Source organism: Salvelinus alpinus, chromosome 34, assembly GCF_045679555.1.
Source record: "Salvelinus alpinus chromosome 34, SLU_Salpinus.1, whole genome shotgun sequence".
In the NCBI taxonomy this organism is placed as follows: Eukaryota; Metazoa; Chordata; class Actinopteri; order Salmoniformes; family Salmonidae; genus Salvelinus; species Salvelinus alpinus.
The window spans coordinates 27,238,349-27,258,502 of NC_092119.1; the positions used below are offsets into that span (position 1 = coordinate 27,238,349).

The window sequence follows — 20,154 nt, forward strand, 5'->3', positions numbered from 1 at the left end:
CAATGTCTGGAGAAAAACAGGCACAGCGCATCCTCCGTCTAACACCATCCCTACTTTGAAGCATGGTGGTGGCAGCATCATGCTATGGGGATGCTTTTCAGCAGCAGGAAGACAGGTAAGGATCAATGGGGAACAATAAATGGAGCCAAATACAGGCAAATCCTTAATAAGTGCAAACAAACTTAGACTGGGAAGAAGATTTATGTTCCAACATGACAATGACCCCAAGCATACAGGCAACGCAACACTGGAATGGCTTCAGAACAAGAATGTGAAAGTCCTTGAGTGACCCAGACAAAGCCCAGACTTGATTCCCATTGAAAATCTGTGGAAAGAGTTGAAGATTGCTGTTCACTGCCGTTCCCCAGCTAATTTAACAGAGCTTACAAGGAAGAATGGGAGAAGAAAACCCAACTCCAGATGCTTCTACAAAGTATTGACCCAGGGGTGTGTATACTTATGTAAATGAGATATTTCTGCATTTCATTTTCAATAAATTAGCAAAAGATTATAAAAACATGTTTTCACTGTCATTATGGGGTAGTGTGTGTAGATGGGTGAGATTAAAAAATACAATTTTGAATTCAGGCTAACAAAACGTAGAATAAGTCAAGGGGTATGAATACTTTCTGAAGGCACTGTATGTAAACCTGCTCTGCAATAAGTAACGACACCACCCTCACCCCTACCTTTGCAGGGCGCGATGATCTCCTCCTTCTTGTCCATGTGGTCCTTGTGACACTTGATGTGGCAGCGCCTGCACTCCAGGGCAGGAGGAGGCTTAAACATGTGCCACAGGGGCTTGGTGCACGCCTCACAGTTGGTGGGGAAGTGGTAGAGTGTAGGGATGAACTCATGGCCCTTGTGGCAGATGTAGCTGGACTTCTCTCCACTTGCCAGCTCCACTGGGAACTCAGGCTCCTTCTTACACTCTCCCTCGTTGGCATACAGAATCTGAGAAGAGAAGGAAGAGACCATCATGGTCGATGTCAATCTTTACCATCAACAGTATGAACTAGCCCCATCACATGAATCGTTAAATAAATGCATGAACAAAGAGCCATAAGAAGCAAGGGACCTGGAATATCCTGGGGATCTCTTTGGCGTCAGCACGGTAAACATCTGTTTGAGTGACAGGTCGCACGTGGAAGAGTTTACTGAAAAGGGAATAGAACAAAACGTTAAGGCAAAATATTTTTGGGGACTACAGTTATCTGCATTAGCATGATCATTTAAATGTAAATAAAAGGAGCAGGTAGATAGTCGTTACTCACTCGATATCCAGCACCATGTAGGGGTTGGATAGCTCTTTGTCCTGTTCGCTGTTATAGAACAGAATCTTCTTGCTGCTCACAACCACATACTAGAGACAATAAAACATTTTTAACTGTAGAACATCAACAATATAAAACTACAATGTTTGATCAGTAAGCCAGGTTGAAAATCTTTGCACCTTTCTCTCCCATCCAAACTTCTTTGTGTTGTTCCTCACCGGCAGTGAAAGCCATCCCTCTAGTCTCATTTCTGAGAGTGAAAGAGGGGGAAACATTAAAACAGCAGGGCAATGTTGTGATAGATCTACACGCTTCAGTTTGTACATATTCCCAGGAAACATAGCTTTTTCTATTTCAGTCCACAAAAATTATGTAAACAGCAGATGCAGAAAATGTCCACAGCAACTCTGCACACATTATGGATGGACTCAACTGCAAAACATGCAGGTTTAATAGCTGGTGTTTCAGCTCAGAGAAGTTTTCCTTCATAAATGGACAAAATATCAGTCAACCAGTCAAATAAATAAATCAATGTATCAATCACGCAAATCATCTGAGTCATTAGTAGCCTATTAAAGTGATCCTGTATACATACTGGCAACTGGACAACACAAGTCAAAAACAATCACATGCCAAAGACAATAGGAAAGATAGCTGGCACTACAGGACAAGAGAGCAAGTCACCTCATTTCCCCCCCATTTGTTTTTGGCCATGTTCAATAGAATAAAGGCGCAATCTTTCTTGTACTTAAAAAAGGGTGGTTACAGAAGGACTCTGAAGACAGCAGATAGGAAGGCCAAACCAGACTCCAAGTACTAAAACTGTCCAGAGAGATGGGGGAAAAGGGAAAGAAAGGATAAACGAAGACAATAGAAAATGCAAGAGGTATAGAAACATTACTGTAAAAGGTAAGTGTAAAAATCATTGAGTGAATAAACTGTGAAGACAGAAGCTCAAGTGGTCTTAGTTCTTTATTAAGCAATAAGGCCCAAGGGGGTGTGGTATATGGCCAATATACCATGGCTATGGGCTGTTAGGTGCTCTAAGGTAGCCCAATTATTGTTTTCACTAATTGGTCTTTCGATCAATCAGATCAGCTCTGAAAAATATTTGATGTGATTGGTCAAAAGACCAATTAGTGGAAAAAAAGATGATTTAAACACAGCCTGTTTGCCTACATACTTCAGTCAGACTGTCAACATTGAAGTTGCTTGTGGTGAATAGCAAATGACGGGTGTTGTACAAAACAAAGTCATCAGCGATTGTATCATCTCTTACCAATCAGAGAATCAAAGCAAATGGCGAGTTTTCAAAACACTGCATACCCACGTGTGTTCTGGCATTGGCCCAACCCATTGGTTTTTGGGAACAATCAGAACGGTTCGAATGTGTTTGCGTTCTAGAAATCGTTGGGGAAGTACTCAGATCCAGCCTGGCGTAGCTTTTGGCAGGAGCAAGGAGTCTGGGTAGCCAGGCAACTGTCCCTAGGCACCACGCAACGCGGACTGCCTGGATACAGCTCTTAGCCGTGGTATATTGGCCATAAACCACAAACTCCTGAGGTACCTTATTGCTATTATAAACAGGTTACCAATGTAATTAGAACAGTAAACAAGTAGTTGTGTCATACCCGTGGTATATTGTCTCATACCACGGCTTTCAGCCAATCAGCATCCAGGGCTCGAACGACAGTTTATAATTAGGCTTAGCGTTAAGAAAATAACCAAAAGTAAATTTAAACATACATGTGAGGTACAAGGCTATTTGAACAGGACTGCTTGTACATTGGGTTTTGCACACACATACAGTATAAAATGGGTACTCCTTACCTGTGTAGGCGTCGTCCGCATCAAAGTCTGGTCCACTGTTGATACTGGCTGATTCCAGGGAGGAAACGTTGGCGGAGCTGAGGAGGTTACGTAGCTGCTCTATGTCACTATCCTTACTGTCCAGGGCCATCTGCAGCTCAATGCGTACCTGACTCTCATCCGCTATTTGCTATTTGACACAAACAGGGAGAAAGGAAACATACATATGAAATGTCTGTATATTGTATATTTTGAGGCCCCTGTTAGCTTAGTTGATCTCTCTTGGTGTGACTGACCACCTGCATGTCATTGAGCTCTCTCTGGTAATTAATGATGGTGCTATACAGGTGGTTGTGTAATAGATATATGTGACAGTTAGTATAAGGTTGTGTTGCGCTTGGACTGACCGCCTGCATGTCGTTGATCTCTCTCTGGTACTTGATGATGGAAGAGTTGAGTTTCTCCTTCTCCGATCTCAGCTCCAGCTGCAGCTTCCTATTCTCCTTCTCCTTCCTGCGTACGTCAGTGTCGTTGCCACGCCGACTGCCTGCCGCACGTACCTCCTTCCTGTTCATGATCTCCGCCAGCTTGTTCACAGCCTGATGCACACAAGATAAATCAATAGTCATGATGAAAATTAAAACAATAGACAATAAAGACAAGTGTTTTCAACACGATTTCCTTGCTGTGCAACATTGTAAAACTTTGAAGAAATGACATTAAATCTGCCTTACCTGGGTCTTCAGTGTTCTCTCTGACTGGAGCTGCTTCTCAAACGTGAGCTTCACCTGGCTCATCTGCTGTTCGTCATCCTTGGACGTCTGCAGCTCTGAACACATGGCAAATAGAATAGAACATTATCTGATGTTGAATGGAAATATAGTTTACGCTTTTTAACCAACCACATGCACACCCGCCCACACATGCAGAAACTCACCTTCAAGCGTCTCCCTGAGTTTGTTGTTGAGCTCCTCCTTCTCATTGGCTAGGTTAGCCACGTCGCTGGTGAGGGTTCGGTTGGCCTCCTCCAGCTGGGCAGGAAAGAACAGACAAAAAGTGAGACCAATCCAATAGTATTTAGTTGCAGAAAGCATCCTCACGGCCCAGCAGGTGTCCCCTCAGTCAGACTCACAGATCTATTGGTCACAATGCTCAATTACGTTGTTGTTTACTCCTGGCCCTGGCTATAGTCCCAGCCCAATACTACAGTAGCACACAAGCAAACCCGATTAAGCTTATCAAGTTCTTGATGATTATTCAATCAGTTGAATTCTGTGTTTTCTAAAGCACTAAGCAGGGACAAAAGCCCAATCCCACTGCAGCGCTCCAGGAACAGGACACCAGGCAGGGTTCGTACAGACAGTGGCAAGTCAAATTCAAGGACTTTCAAGTACTTTTTCAAACGCTAATATTTATTTTCAAGGACCATCAATTTGTAATAGTTTCTATTGTGCAATTGTTTTTAGTCACCAACAGATGGCAGTATATCTCCACAACCTCATGAAGAAAAAAAACTGATGATGTTGATTGATTTCCTAATATGAACTGTAACTGAGTAACATCTTTGAAATTGTTGCATGTTTCGTATATTTTTTTGTTCAGTGTATATAATATTAAATTGACTTCATATTTAAATTGTCTTTATACTGTATTTCACTACATCTTAGGTCCCACAGGCTGTCCCAACACATAATGGCATGAAAGTGAATTCTGACAGTGTAAAAGGACCTCAGATTACCCTAAAATGTTGTATTCTATACCCATTTGAAGAGAAACGAGTTATTAACGTGTTTGATTTAAAACTCTCAGGGGACGCTATTTACATTTTAGGGGACCCCACATGGGTACCAGATCCCAAGTTTGGCAACCACTGTACTACTAACCTCTCTCCCTGCTTGCTTCAATGCTTCCTCTCTCTGTGTATCTCCTTTGCCTCATTCATTGCAGCCTGACTCAGCACTGTCTGTCTCACTACTCTCTATAAAGGAAAGGTATTTTGTTAGGGTACTATAAGTTCTCATATCTTGATTATAGCTAGCTTAATTTCAGTCAACTGCTCTTGCTGAGTCAGGCTCCGTTCAACGTTAGCTTCTAACTTTATCCTTCTAGCCAGCTAGTTATAGCTAGCTACCTGGCTAATAGCCAGAGCTCTTGAGCTACCTTGCTAGCTAGACATCTGACTGACATATCAGCAACCAGTTGTAGCGGTATTTATTAGAGAGGGGTAAAGAAAGATTTTGTTCGGGCGCCAGGCAGTTATTAACCATGCCGAAAGGAAAAGAGTAGAATAGAGAGTACCACTACCAGACCCACACACATCAGCAGAAGAGACTGCCTAGAGTGTAGCCTGTTTACCAGATAGCCAGTGGAGAGAAAAGAGAATACACACATCACAGCACAGGGGTAACCCACCAAGAATACCTCATACAATAACAATAATAATAATAATAGCAGAGCATTGAACAGCAACTTCATACAAGAAAGAACCCAGTCATCAACGGAGGATTTGCAATAATCTGTATTATCTTCCAGTGGAGGAGTGCAGAGGGTATGAATGTGGGAGGTGTTCATAGACACAACAAAGGCCTTAAAAATGTCCACAATCTTCTCGGCCACATGTCATTAGTACACCCCACCTCAATACAGTTCAAATAACAATACACAACTTACAAACAACCTCCCTTTTTAACTAAAATGTCCACCCAAATACTTCTGGCAGGGCAATAATAGTCCAGCTCCAATGAACTTCAATGGGAAGTGCATTTGAAAAATAGAGAGTCTGATTGCAGGGTAAAGCACTGGAACGATAGAAGGAAGAGAAAGAGAGAAAGAGAACAGTCTTAGCTGTGGTCTTCAGGCGTGCCGGTGTACTGTATGACGCAATTAGAACTCGGATCAAGATGCCTTATGAGCGTTTATCAACGCTGGGAACGCAATAAGTGGGTAAACAATAATTAACAAAATAAAAAAGGTGAATAAACGCTATTTCATAAATAAATAAAATCCCTGGTTGGTCTGGCAAAACCCATTCATAAACATCAATATCCTGCCAGGCAGCATCGAATCTACATTTGCCTGCCATTTTACCTATGGATGTGACGTATGGATGTGACGTTCGGCGGCGCCTAATCAGTCACTTCTGTACCTGCCTGGCTAAGTAGCAGTGTGGGTGGAATGAGCGAGCTCACCTGGCAATCAGAGAGCGAAACACGTGAGGAAATAAAACTTGGAGGTCTGCCTGGAAATTAATTCGCAAGACCAATACATTTTTCTAATATTTTTCATATTGACATAGTGGATCATTTTCCGTTCTCCTCCTCCTTTTCAAGTACCAACTTGAGAAAATGTCTGACTTTCAAGGTATTCCAGTATATGAATTTCAGAGTGCCAAATTCAAGTACTTTATTAAGTACCTTGTGCAAACCCTGATCAGAGTAACATGGACCACTGCCGACTCACCGAGCCGATGGTGATGTCCTTCTCGCCCAGCTCCTGCTTGTGTCGTGCCATCATCTCCTTGAGCTCCAGCTCCTTCATGATCTTCTCCTTCTCCAGGTCTGAGTACTGCTCCTCAGCGATGGAGCGAGCCAGCTGCTCCGAGTCTGCTTTGGTCAGCGTGATCTCCAGCTGCGCCGCCAGGGAGTCCCTGGGGGGGGGGTCAAATATAACAATATTCATTTCAAGAACTCCGTAAAGAGGAAGAAGGCTTAAACCAGGCCCTAGAGAAGCACATCCTCTTCTGGATATCTGGTCAGATGTTTATAAGTTCAGCAGGACTTGAGTTGTAGACTAATGTCAGTAAACAGTGTAGGGCAACACTACTTCCTTGTACTCACCTCTCCTCTTGTAACTCCTGAAGTGACTGCTGTATGTCCTTGTAGAGCTTGCTCTTCTCTTCGCATTCCTCCTTCAACTCCCGCACCTGGGTCTTATACAGCGTCTGGGCAACACAAAGAGATGAGCGTCTTCAAAACACAAATTCACACTTCAAGTGTGCAAGAATGCATACAAAGGGTGCAAGTTATCTCAAGTTAGGATTACACTGTCAAAAACCAACCATTAAGTGTTATAGCTGCAGCAGACCTACCGAAAAATACTGCTCAGCCTCTAGCTGGTCCTGAAGTTCCTTCATTTGGCCATCTGAGTCCTGCCTTTCTCTGTGGTCACAAACACAAATGAATCCTTCGAGATTATTTTATTGTTATGCCATTTTCTGTCTGCATTATTATTTGCAAAAAAAGTAAAACATTAAAAAAAGGGAGCGAAAAGAAAGTCAGAATGTTGACTGACTTGCGTAGCTCCTGGTTCTGTTTCTCCAGGCTGCGTTTGATTTCCAGCAGGTGGTTGGCCTCCTGTTTCAGCTGCTTCTCAGAGGTCTTCAGGGCATTTAGCTGCTGGTTCTGGGCCTTCAGGTCGTTCTGGGTAAGACTGCGCTTCTGGGTCTCCTGCTCGATCTTCAGGGTCAGGTTCTTCACCTCCTCGGTGAGCCTCTCCTTGTGCCTGCGAAGCTCGTCTAGTTTCTGCAGGGACTGCTTGTAGTCACAGTCCAGCATGCTGCTATGTTTCTCCAGCTCCAACATCCTGTTCTCCACACGCAGCTTGGAAGACCTCTCCTCCTGCAGCTTCTGCTCCATATCTGGGGGAAGAGAGCAAGAGAAGTGATTTATTTAATTAGATTTGACCCTGCTAACCAGAGTCTAGTTTCTTTACCGAAGACTGATTCCTGTCCTTTGTCATACCTGAGAACTCAGGAATGGTCTTACCCTTCATGGCCTCAGACTTGGCGCCTTCGATCGACTCAATCTTGCTCTTGTCCGCGAGCCGTGCCTTGGTGGCTTTGTGTGATGCCTCCTCCTGCTCCAGCCCCTGTTGCAACACCTTCAGCTTGTACGTCATGTCTATCTCCTTGTTGTTCTTCTCCTACAGGAGTGAATATGAAAGAGGGTTAAAAAAGTAATAAAAAGTATGGAAATGATAGATGAAGTGATATGAATCAGTGTGGATGTTTACCTTCTCCAGATCAGTGAGTTTCTCCTGTAGTTGTCTCTTCTCGGTCTCTGCCTTGGAAAGGGCCTGTCTCACCTGCCAAACCTCATCCTCCAGCCCCGAGATTCGCCCTACAGAGAGAAAAATGTCACCAAAGGCCAAATCATGCTCCGAGAGATGTACATGTGAATAGATGCACAGTCTCTCCCACACAAACAAAATCCCCACTCACCCTGCATGTCTGTGATGGTCTCAGAGCCCTGGCTGTGTTCTCTCCTCTCAGCCTCCAGTGCTGCCTGCAGCCCGATGAACTCCTTCTCCAGCGTGAGCTTGGAGCGCTCCAGCAGGCAGCACTTGTCCTGCAGCTCTCTGCCCCCGGCCTCCAGAGCTTGCAGCTGCTTGCCTGTTTCCGTCTGGGCCTTCCTCAGCCTTGTGGCCACCTCCTGCTCCGCACGCAACAGAGCATTGGCCTCGTCCAGCTGAAATATTATGGAGAACACGTCAGTTAGTTACACATTCACATAAACACTCAGTATACATACGTGGACATATGCACATTACCATATACAAACAGACAAGCACTTAAACACACACATAAAGCCATTTTATCCTAAAGCAGAAACACACACCTGTCTTTGTAAGTGAATGTTCCTCTCGTTGGATATGTGCGAGTTCTGATTTCTCTTCTTCATTTCATCCAGCTGGTCTCGTAGGCTGTTGACTGCAGACCACATCACAAGTTAGATATGAAAGTATACAGTGTGTGTGTGTTTTCAGCCAGCGATCCTCACCCTCGTTCTCCAGGCAGCGTTTCCTGTCTGCCTCGCTCTCTGCCTTGCGATGGCTCTCCACAGTCTTGTGCTGCAGTAGAGCCTTCTCTCTCTCCAGCTGCCTCAGACTCGACTCCAGAGCCTTCCTGCTACTCATCTGTCAACGTACCACCACAAAGGAAAGTGTTGGAATGGAACAACTCGTATTCTTTCTTGGTTGCCATTTTTCTCAGTTGTGTGCTATAGTTGTATGCTATATTGCTATTGTAGCTCCAAAGTTCTCACTTCTTCATCAAGATCTTTGGAGGTTTTCTCTAGACGACTAGTGGCAGTTCTGCAGGAAGAGAGAGCATGTCAACTTCCTCATCTCCCACGATCATACATGTAACGCTAATGGTTTTTAGTAAGTGTGTATAATGCTTACCTGCACTTGTGCTCCAGCTCATCTTTGGTCTGCATCTCATTATTGAGCTGCTCTTCCAGCTGGTGGAGTTTCTTCTGCAGCTTGGCTGACTGAGCAAGGAGGAAGATGAGGACGGAAGAGAAAGCACAACCGTTACGATACACTTCACCTGGACTCTGCTCTGACACTATAGCGTATAATTTTACCACAATTTGTTCAAAGCCAATTGATTTCAAAACAGAGATTTGAGTCAAGAAAGAGAATACTTACCATCACAATATCCTGCAGCAGATGAGAAATTAATTAAGTTAGTTCGGCAAAACAATTTCAGTCAGCATAGAAGTCAATGACTTCTACAACAGCCTTTCCAGGATTAGCTTGTTGTTTAGCTTCTGGAGGAAATCTCCTTAAAATGTTTCAGCATCGCTAAGAACCTGATAGATTGTGTACAACTCCTCAGCTCAACTACAGGAATTATACTATTATGACCAGTTATGACATTGTTTTTATAGCTTTGCATTAGATTAATACGCACAAAATAGAAATACCCACCTCTCCTTTCAAGGCTGTTGAGTTCACAGTCACAACTGTTGAGTTATTCACACCGCTTAGTAACCTGGAGGAAACACATTGGTCTTTGATGAGGAACTAACAGCTCATACACACTTTCATACTCCTTAACACAATCAAAGCTTGGTGAAACTTAGTAACTCATGTGTAGTGGATGGCTGAGGTCAAAATATTGTCCATGATGAGGACGGGGGTGTGATAGGGAGACATGCATTTTCAAGTCTTACTGGTCCTCCTTGAAGTATGTGAAGCCGACGAAGGGAAGCTGGTTGCCCACAAAGGCCTTAGGAGTAGGGAAGGTCTCCACGTCACCCTTGTCATCTTCTATCTCATCAAAGTTACTGGTGTCAATGTCACTGCTCAATTCTGGAACCACAGGAGCGGCCGCTGAACAGTAGCAAGACGGGAGATGGGAGAGAAGAAAAAAATATATATTGTTTGTGTTATTCATGTAATTTCTAAGTATCCATATGTAATATATTGTGTATTGTACCAGGATGATAACATTTGTATGATAAAATAATTACATTGACTTGACAGAGACACCTACTGTTTCTAATGCTGTCAAAGTTCCATTGGTCATTCTTGAAAAAGGGGTGTCGTTTGATCTCCTCCACCCCGTTGCGGCCCAGTCGAACCTCCCTAAACGCCAAATAAAGGGCCATGGACTTCTGTTATGAGAGCTGGGACAGTTCCGTCTGAATACAGTCTGGATATTGGTCGGTTTATTAGGACTACTACAAAATTATTTTTGCGAACTGTAACTTAAAGTTTTTGTAACTGTGGTTACTTGATCATTTTTTAAATCATTGCTACCTGTCTGTCAAGAAGGCACAGATTAAGTTTTTGGCATCTTTGGAGATCTCTACGTCATCTGGAAAGTTGAGGGAATTCTTGTGGTCCATGATCTTACTGTAGGTTCCAACAAGGGAGTCGGCGTAGAACGGTGTGTCACCTAATAGGAACAAACACAGAAATGAGGTGCAAAATAATGACGACATGTTCTAAGCAATTTGCTTAGAAGTTCTCTAATATATCTTTATAGGCAGACTTTAAATATTTTAGTTCCAGATAAACCATCCATTAAAAGACTTCAGTTAGTGGAAATGAAGATTGAGTCATTATTTTTGAGGCATAAACAAAGAGCGGAAACATACACACCAAGAAGTTAGACAACACCAACTCACCGACTAGCATCTCGAAGATGAAGACCCCTACAGACCACCAGTCACACTCCCGTCCATAGTAACCATCTCCACCCTGTGACTTCAGAACCTCAGGAGAGATGTAGTCTGGAGTGCCAACCGCTGTGTCACAGTGCACCATCCCGGTCTGTAACCAGTCAATCCCTCAGTTAGATACACTATCTCAAGCAAACCAGGTCTGAATCATCAAGTATATACAGTTAAGATATAAGTGTTAACTAAAAGCACAGCGAGACACTAGAGATATTCCACTGGAAGTATTGTGAGTAATGCTCTCTTTAGCACATTGCACAACTGGAACAAGAGGAAAATATTGCCCTTACCGAGTCCATCTTCATGCAGGTTCCGAAGTCGGCCAGTTTGAGGTGTCCGTGGCGGTCCAGGAGCATGTTGTCAGGCTTGACGTCGCGGTGGATGAAGCCCAGGGAGTGGATGGCATCCAGTGCCATGACCACCTCGGCCGTATAGAACCGGGCCCATTTCTCAGGCACATCGTAGGTACTGGTGAGGTTCACCAGGTCCCCTCCAGGCATGTACTCCATCACCATGTAGAGGTAACGGTCGTCTTGGAAGGCACAGCACAACTAGATACAGACCGGAAAGCAAAAACAATATAAGTTAAAGGGTTCTCTTACATCACACTTTTCTGGTTCGATTTGGTTTGTGCAGATCGTTTTGAGACATTTTTGTCTTATGTGATATATTATATAGTCTGTGTGTGTGTGTGTGTCGTGTCTAGGGCTGTGGCGGTCACAACATTTCATCAGCCGGTGATTGTCAAGCAAAAAACTGCCAGTCTCACGGTAATTAACAAACACATGTTAAGTACTGATCTGACTATACCATATGGCTGTGGGCTACATTAGCTCATTTAGCAGACAAGATTTGCTTAGAATTCCGTGGCATTATTTATAGTATGAAGAATACAATTGAATAAAATAGGATATTTTCTCCAAACAATTTAAGAGAGTGTGCGCATGCAGCTATTTTTTGTTGAGCGGTTAACAAAGAAACAGGTACTTCTATATGCTTCATTTAGAGATATTAATTTAACTTTAGGTTGTTCTACAAACATTGGGCTATACATTTAGATTTGTAATACATTGTAAGGCTGCATGATACGACTATCATGATGATTGAAAAAAAGTTGCTTGAAAAGCTTGAGCTCCGCTTTGTTTTTTTGCGCAGGCTGTACACACGTCATCAGTCTCTCATTCACAATGTGACAAGCACTTGAAATTGCCTAGAATTTCCCAGCAGCATCCCCTTTGTGGACTACAGAAAAAGGAGGACCGAGCACGCCCCCCATTCTCATCGAAGGGGCTGTAGTGGAGCGGGTTGAGAGCTTCAAGTTCCTTGGTGTCCACATCACCAACAAACTATCATGGTCCAAACACACCAAGAGAGTCGTGAAAAAGTCACAACAAAGCCTATTCCCCCTTAAGAGACTGAAAATATTTGGCATGGGTCCTCAGATCGTCAAGAAGTTCGACAGCTGCACCATCGAGAGCATCCTGACTGATTGCATCACTGCCTGGTATGACAACTGCTCCGCCTCCGACCGCAAGGCACTACAGAGGGTAGTGCGTATGGCCCAGTACATCACTGGGGCCAAGCTTCCTGCCATCCAGGACCTCTATACCAGGCAGTGTCAGAGGAAGGTCCTAAAAATTGCCAAAGACTCCAGCCACCCTAGTCATAGACTGTTCTGCTACCACACAGCACCGGAGCGCCAAGTCTTGGTCCAAAAGGCTTCTTAACAGCTTCTACCCCCAAGCCATAAGACCCCTGAACAGCTAATCAAATGGCTACCCAGACTATTTGCATTGCCCCCCCTCTTTTTTACGCTGCTGCTACTCTGTTTATTATGTATGCATAGTCACTTTAACTCTACATACATGTACAGATTACCTCAATTACCTCAACTAACCTGTGCCCCCGCACACCGTAGCCCCTGTATATAGCCTTGCTACTGTTATTTTACTGCTGCTCTTTAATTAGTTATCTATTTTTTTACTTAACACTTCTTTTTCTTAAAACTGCATTGTTAGTTAAGGGCTTGTCAGTAAGCATTTCACTGTAAGGTTTACAGCGGTTGTATTCGGAGCATGTGACAAATACAATTTGATTTGTGTGGCCGTAATCCCCCCTAAAAAAAATCCATGACTTTTGCGGCCAGTGGCCGTTGTGCCCTTAGGTTGAATATAATCATTATAATTCCCCTCTCCCTGCATGCTCCGAAGCACTGCGCTCTCACATGGCTCTCCGTCACATGATTGGGTCTTTCTCACAGGCGTGAAACAGACACATCGGGGACTTAACTGCGTGCACCCGTATCCAATTCTGAGGAGCATATTAAAGATATTGGAAGAACTGTCCATTTTTACTTTGTCAGCCAACAAGATGAATAGGCCTAACAAACAGCAAAAGGATTAGCATATGTCAATCTACTATCCCCCATATTACAAGAGTTGAAATATTCCAAACAGTTGAGTTGTGGGATGCGATAGATCCCAAATTAATACAACCACCCTCATCAAAAAAACTGTTTTAAGCAATGAGCCTGATGCAACAGTTGAGAACGTTTAGCATAAAATGTTGATAAACTATTAAGCCATTTTTTTGGGATTATAATCGCAGTAATGCGCTCATGGCAGTAGGCTATATGCACAAATGTTCCATTATCAACATTGTCAAGTGACAGTAAATGTGATTACTCTTGTAATACTTTTATTATAAAAGGTGCATTTTTTAATGGAGAAAATGAACTTCTCCAAACTTCAAATTCACACTCTGCGTATGTATGCCAGTTAGGCTCTACACCCGTTGTAAAGTGGATTAATGTGCTTCCTTTTAAGAAGTTATTTGGCCACTTTAGTTGTGATACAAACCTTATCAAAACATAAAGACCTATTGGCTAGCTATGTGGTGTGCGACTATGATTTGAGAAATAAAAAAGGTATGCAATCTTTCTTGCCTCACGCTGGGCATCATTCACAAGTGATAGGCTAATTTTGTCACCCATCAGACGATTCTTGATTTAATCTTGTCTACACATACAGTGGGGAGATTTGTATTTGATACACTGCCGATTTTGCAGGTTTTCCTACTTACAAAGCATGTAGAGGTCTGTCATTTTTATCATAGGTACACTTCAACTGTGAGCGACGGAATCTAAAACAAAAATCCAGAAAATCACATTGTATGATTTTTAAGTAATTAATTTGCATTTTATTGCATGACATAAGTATTTGATACATCAGAAAAGCAGAACTTAATATTTGGTACAGAAACCTTTGTTTGCAATTACAGAGATCATACATGGAGGTCTCCTCCATTTCCTCTCCTTCAGACTCCTCCTGTTGCTGGTGCTCTGTGTCTGTCTACTCCGGCTCCTCTGACAGCCCTGGTGTTGCTCCTGTCACATCGGCCTCAACAGTTGCCTTCCTCAGCCTCTCCCAGTTGGCGTCACTCACCGGCCTCCCTTTAAATCTGGGGTCCATTGCTGTGGCCTCATGCAGGAAGGCTTGAATGTCCTCATCCTGATTGCGCTCAGAGGTTCTCCCACACCTTCTCTTTGATGGTTGCCACAAACGTATCTTCATGCTTCACAGTGAAGTGCTCTTCCAGTTTTTGAGGATGGGTTTGATCTGTCCACAGGTGGCATTCTTTTCACATGACACACAGTGTGAACGTATGGAGGATTCTCATGAGCTGGACAAACTCCTCAGCCTTATGGAAGTCCTCGTCCTTCAGACGGTCCAGGTTGTCCTTGGACATTGATTTTCGCAATTGTGGGTTCAACGCTGCTGCTTGGATCGCTGGATACTGCTCCATGAATGTCTCTATCATTCGATAGAGCGAGTTCCATCTGATCAAGGATGAGTGAGTATTGCAGAAGGCCTGAAACAACAAAAAACATACATTTAATTCCCGCATACTTCAATATTGAATTAAATAGTTAAGTGGGAATTTCAAAATAATACTTTAATAGATTGAACTGGCTTCTTACCAAGGAGCTGATGCTTTTCCCTCAAGACTGTTTTGGACATCGAGGATCTCTTGAACCACACAACCACTGCTCTGATTCGGGCTGCCCATTTATCAATTGAAATCATTTTGTAGATTTTCTGTGCTGCCAGATTCAGTGTGTGTGCAAAGCATCCTATTTTTAGGATGTGTAGCCTCTTGATGGCAACATCCATATTGCCAGCATTATCAACAGTCACAGCTACAATCTTGCTCGGCTCTGTCTCAAACTCTTCCAGAATGTCTGAGATGTCGTCTGCCACTACTTGTACACTGCCCTGGTGTGGAGGACCTTCTGTTTTATACTGCCCTGGCTTGTGTAGTGCACTTTAACAGTGAGATAGTGGTCCTCACAGAGGCTGGGCCACCTGTCGGATGTGATAGCCAGCTTCGGCATGTCCTTCAGCTCAGCGATCACATTGGCCTTTTCTACACCCTACCAGGTAGGAATTAATGTGTCACTGAGGTAACTCCTGGAGGGAGGGGTATACAGTTGAAGTTGGAAGTTTACATACACCTCAGCCAAATACATGTAAACTCAGTTTCACAATTCCTGACATTTAATCCTAGTAAAAATGCCCCATCTTAGGTCAGTTAGGTTCACCACTATTTTAAGAATGTGACAATTCAGAATAATAGTAGAGAGAATTATTTATTTCAGCTTTTATTTCTATCATCACATTCCCAGTGGGTCAGAAGTTTACATACACTCAATTAGTATTTGGCAGCATTGCCTTTAAATTGTATAACTTGGGTCAAACGTTTCGGTTAGCCTTCCACAAGCTTCCCACAATAAGTTGGGTGAATTATGGCCCATTTGTCCTGACAGAGCTGATGTAACGGAGTCAGGTTTGTAGGCCTCCTTGAACATTTTCTATAGGATTGAGGTCAGGGCTTTGTGATGGCCACTCCAATATATTGACTTTGTTGTCCTTAAGCCATTTTGCTACAACTTTGGAAGTATGCTTGGGGTCATTGTCCATTTGGAAGACCCATTTGCGACCAAGCTTTTTCCTCTAAACATAACGATGGTCATTATGGCCAATTTGTAAGTCGCTCTGGATAAGAGCGTCTGCTAAATGACTTAAATGTAATGGCCAAACCGTTCTATTTTTGTTTCATCAGACCAGAGGACATTTCTCCAAAAAGTATGATCTTTGTCTCCATGTGCAGTTGCAAACCATAGTCTGGCTTTTTTTTTTATGTCGGTTTTGGAGCAGTGGCTTCTTCCTTGCTGAGCGGCCTTTCAGGTTATGTTGATATAGGACTCGTTTTACTGTGGATATAGATACTTTTGTACCGGTTTCCTCCAGCATCTTCACAAGGTCCTTTTGCTGTTGTTCTAGGATTGATTTGCACTTTTCGCACCAAAGTACGTTCATCTCTAGGAGACAGAAAACGTCTCCTTCCTGAGCGGTATTGTGGCTGCGTGGTCCCATGGTGTTTATACTTGGTGTTTGTCCCATGGTGTTTATCCCATGGTGCATACTATTGCTTGCACAGATGAATGTGGTACCTTCAGGCGTTTGGAAATTGCAGGTGTAGATGAACCAGACTTGTTGAGGCTTACAATTGTTTTCTGATGTCTTGGCTGATTTCTTTTGATTTTCCCATGATGTCAAGCAAAGAGGCACTGGGTTTGAAGGTAGGCCTTGAAACACATACACAGGTACACCTCCAATTGACTCAAATGATGTCAATTAGCCTATCAGAAGCTATGACATCATTTTCTGGAATTTTCCAAGCTGTTTAAAGGCCCAGTCAACTTAGTGTATGTAAACTTCTGACCCACTGGAATTGTGATACAGTGAATTATAAGTGAAATAATCTGTCTGTAAACAATTGTTGGAAAAATTACTTGTGGCATGCACAAAGTAGATGTCCTAACCGACTTGCCAAAACTATTGTTTGTTAACAAGAAATTTGTGCAGTGGTTGAAAAATGAAAATTAATGACTCCAACCTAAGTGTATGTAAACTTCCGACTTCATCTGTATTTGGGGTTGAGTGCCTTGCTCATCTCCCTACAGTAAAAAAAAATATTTTTATGTGTTGAACTAACATGGGACTAACATACAACCCTTTTATACTACTATATCCTAAAAATGAATACAACTCAATATATACTGACAGACTGTTACTTAAAGCCCTTGGACTCCACTGTTGCAAAGTGGTGTAGGCCTTTCACTATGAACTTGGTCACGGCTAGGTGGCACTCATTCACCCTCTCCTCAGTCATCCTCCAACTAGCTGCCAGCGTTAAGGGGCTTTGGGCTTGTCTTTGGCTTGGACCAGCGGTATTACAGGCAGAAGTGGGTTGGTTCATTGTAGCTGCAACTTTAACAAAAAAGTAGCAAATTAATTTCTGAATGCACCCATAGCTAAACAATCAGCTGGCTAATGGTTACTTTTGATCAGGAACCCATGTTCGCATAATTTAGTTAACTCCGTGTGTGGGCTCTAGGCTGCTAGCATACATACCTAATGTAGATCAGGCAACGAGAGATGAACTACGAGCTAAGCAATCTAAAACTGTATTTCTCTGCCTGTACATGATGCACTTTCCATAGATGTTTGGACAGGTTGCTCGTGTTTCCACCCTTACAAGCAAAAGTCTTTTTGCACTTGTGGCAACGAGCTTTGTCAGCATCGACTCTGGTGAAGTGTAACCACACTTTTGAATGTTTAGTTCTCTCAGCCATGGTCACTAATTAAGAGCAGGGTGCTGTGTGTGCTGTAGCGCCAGAGAGATCTCTTCTAGATTGGGAATAGCAAAAATGCATCATAGACAAATGTCTTAATCTCATTGCAAATTAGAAACGGTTGGCGAGATAAAACGTGCAAGATAACATTCATGTAGCAATAATATATAGGAAATCTATTTTCTTAATTTCTCCAGTACCGAAAGCAGAACCGATAACGTCAGAGCTTAACCATACTACAGTCTTTCATAATTTAGCCCCGGGCCCCGTTTAATACCAGGTTTCGGTACCCATCCCTATCGATCTATGTACTTAAATAGCAAATGGAGGTCGCTTTCCTGTGGCTCATTTTCATGCCAGCCAGGTAGGCTGTACTCCTGTTGTAAAGAGAAGCAATGTGCTTAATATTAGGAAAGTTGATAAATATAGTAGGTGATGGGATCCTCCTCTTTTTAATAGAGGTCATCACTCTGTTTTCTCACACAATTGCATAGCCTATAGAAATGTTTGATTCGATTTGCATTGATGTTAGAGTGATTAGAGAGACAATAGAGTGCTGAATACCAGACTTTTAGCAAGTTTGGTAGGCTACTAATGACCATCAGCAGCATCGGAGCTTGGAGAAGCCTAATTATCATGACTAAACGGTCACGTGGAATTTGACTGCTTTCATGACTCGTGAAAGCCAGTGCAGCGGTAACATGGTCACCGTAACAGCCCTAGTCATGCCTTACTTGTACGACCCAGGGACTGTTGGCGAAGGCCATAATATCCCTCTCCTCCCAGAAGAAGGCAGAGTCAGATCGTTTGATCATCTCAAACTTGCTCAGCAACTTCATGGCATACACTTTCTGAGATGCTTTGTGTCGAACCTGGGGAAAACAAAGGAATTAAAGTGTCAGAAAGAGAGGCGGGAAGACAAAGACATAGGGGTAGAGTCAAAACTAAGTGGTGTAGTGAATACGCAGGTCCTTAACATCTATGAAATACAAAAATCTCACCAGCTGAACCTCACCAAACGCCCCTCTGCCGATCACCTTCACCCTGTCAAAGTCCTCAGACCTCATCTGAAACTCCCGTATGTGCCCCATCACCTTCTCATCTGCATGGAGAAGAGGAGTCAGTCATCCATTACACACATTCACATGAACTATTATCAAACGTATACTTACATCTGTTTAAAAAGGTTTCTATGTTTTTGTTTTTCCGTAGAGCAGGGTAGTCCAGATCTAGAACGAAGGCATTGATAGAATCCTGAAAGAGAGAATGAAAACAAATTCATTGGAAAAGAGAAACCAACATAAGACATGCGATCAAGCAAATATAAAATGACAGCGTTATTTTTAGGGTGCAATTAGATTTTGTCCCCAAAACAATTAGGACACTGAAGTGCCACATTGGATAACATGTTTGTCCATTTCAATAAATGTCATTCAGGAATTGGGCATATAATATGATCAAATAAAGAATTCCAGAACTTTGATTTGGTGAAGTGAAATTTACATAACTCATAACAGGCTTAAAACACAGAATGCAGGGCAATGGATTTGTCACCTGTCATTCTCTAAAACACCAACAGAGCTGTGTCAACCTCTGTTGAGGTTTGTAGTTTGTTCCAAGAATAACATTACAACAAACCTTACTATAACCTCTCTGATCCTATGTGTGTCTGTTCCTCCCCCTCTACTCTGCAGAAGTCAGTGTACACTGTACAGCTTGCTGCCAGCGGTTTCATCATCTCTACTCCACTTCCCAATAAAGGACGTACCTCACACAGAACTACTATTTAAGGAGAAAAAGCACATGCAGACATGCTCACACCCACAGACACACGCGTGCGTACACACACAATCTCCCTTAGAGCACAGCAATTCAGGACATGGTCCACCCCGCCCAGTACTCTGAAGATAATGTCATTGTGTCATGAAGCCAGTCCCTCAGTGTGCAATTCATTTCCTCTTTAGAGAGAGACAACTCTACGTAGCCCGGCTATGGGCCGTGAGAAAAAAAGAAGTTAGGCTACACTTTTTAAATAGCGGACTGTAGAAGTTGTATTAGTTGGCATTTATTTAGAAACATCACGGTAAAATGGCCGATTGTGGTAATGACCAATCACTTCATTTTGGGTTAATTGAAAAATGTAAAGGTGCAATTACACAAAGCACCTGCATGACAATGAAGTAGTCTACAGGTACCAGGAAGAGCTGCATTTACTTCATAGACATCAACATAAGATTCCATTATTACCACATGTCCTATGAAACACCAGTTAAAACAGGACTGTAAACACTAAGTATCGACCTTTCTGGGGGGAAAAAGCGACCTACTTCTCAGAGCATCTTCTCAGGTGCAAAGCAGCATCCTGACTGCTCACTCAACATGTCAATCATACATAACTGGACAGGCA

At 42.9% G+C, this 20,154-nt stretch overlaps 1 protein-coding gene across 2 annotated transcripts in view; it reads right to left on the reverse strand.

The window, feature by feature from the left end:
• The window catches only part of LOC139563821 (rho-associated protein kinase 2-like), a 51,919-nt gene that overhangs the window by 3,412 nt on the left and 28,353 nt on the right, over positions 1-20,154 (reverse strand). For both annotated transcript variants that reach the window (XM_071382746.1, XM_071382745.1), the window contains exons 2-30: positions 18,920-19,001; positions 18,749-18,849; positions 18,482-18,619; positions 11,341-11,601; positions 11,000-11,144; positions 10,629-10,767; positions 10,363-10,454; positions 10,040-10,199; positions 9,795-9,858; positions 9,513-9,524; positions 9,264-9,352; positions 9,125-9,173; positions 8,861-8,996; positions 8,699-8,790; positions 8,302-8,548; positions 8,094-8,200; positions 7,847-8,003; positions 7,374-7,719; positions 7,171-7,240; positions 6,920-7,023; positions 6,543-6,729; positions 4,021-4,114; positions 3,818-3,912; positions 3,491-3,682; positions 3,105-3,273; positions 1,454-1,524; positions 1,275-1,363; positions 1,079-1,157; positions 690-954 (exon numbers count right to left, since the gene is read on the reverse strand). In XM_071382746.1, coding sequence (XP_071238847.1) covers positions 690-954; positions 1,079-1,157; positions 1,275-1,363; positions 1,454-1,524; positions 3,105-3,273; positions 3,491-3,682; positions 3,818-3,912; positions 4,021-4,114; positions 6,543-6,729; positions 6,920-7,023; positions 7,171-7,240; positions 7,374-7,719; positions 7,847-8,003; positions 8,094-8,200; positions 8,302-8,548; positions 8,699-8,790; positions 8,861-8,996; positions 9,125-9,173; positions 9,264-9,352; positions 9,513-9,524; positions 9,795-9,858; positions 10,040-10,199; positions 10,363-10,454; positions 10,629-10,767; positions 11,000-11,144; positions 11,341-11,601; positions 18,482-18,619; positions 18,749-18,849; positions 18,920-19,001 — 3,832 coding nt within the window. The remainder of the gene's footprint in view (positions 1-689; positions 955-1,078; positions 1,158-1,274; positions 1,364-1,453; positions 1,525-3,104; positions 3,274-3,490; positions 3,683-3,817; positions 3,913-4,020; positions 4,115-6,542; positions 6,730-6,919; positions 7,024-7,170; positions 7,241-7,373; positions 7,720-7,846; positions 8,004-8,093; positions 8,201-8,301; positions 8,549-8,698; positions 8,791-8,860; positions 8,997-9,124; positions 9,174-9,263; positions 9,353-9,512; positions 9,525-9,794; positions 9,859-10,039; positions 10,200-10,362; positions 10,455-10,628; positions 10,768-10,999; positions 11,145-11,340; positions 11,602-18,481; positions 18,620-18,748; positions 18,850-18,919; positions 19,002-20,154) is intronic.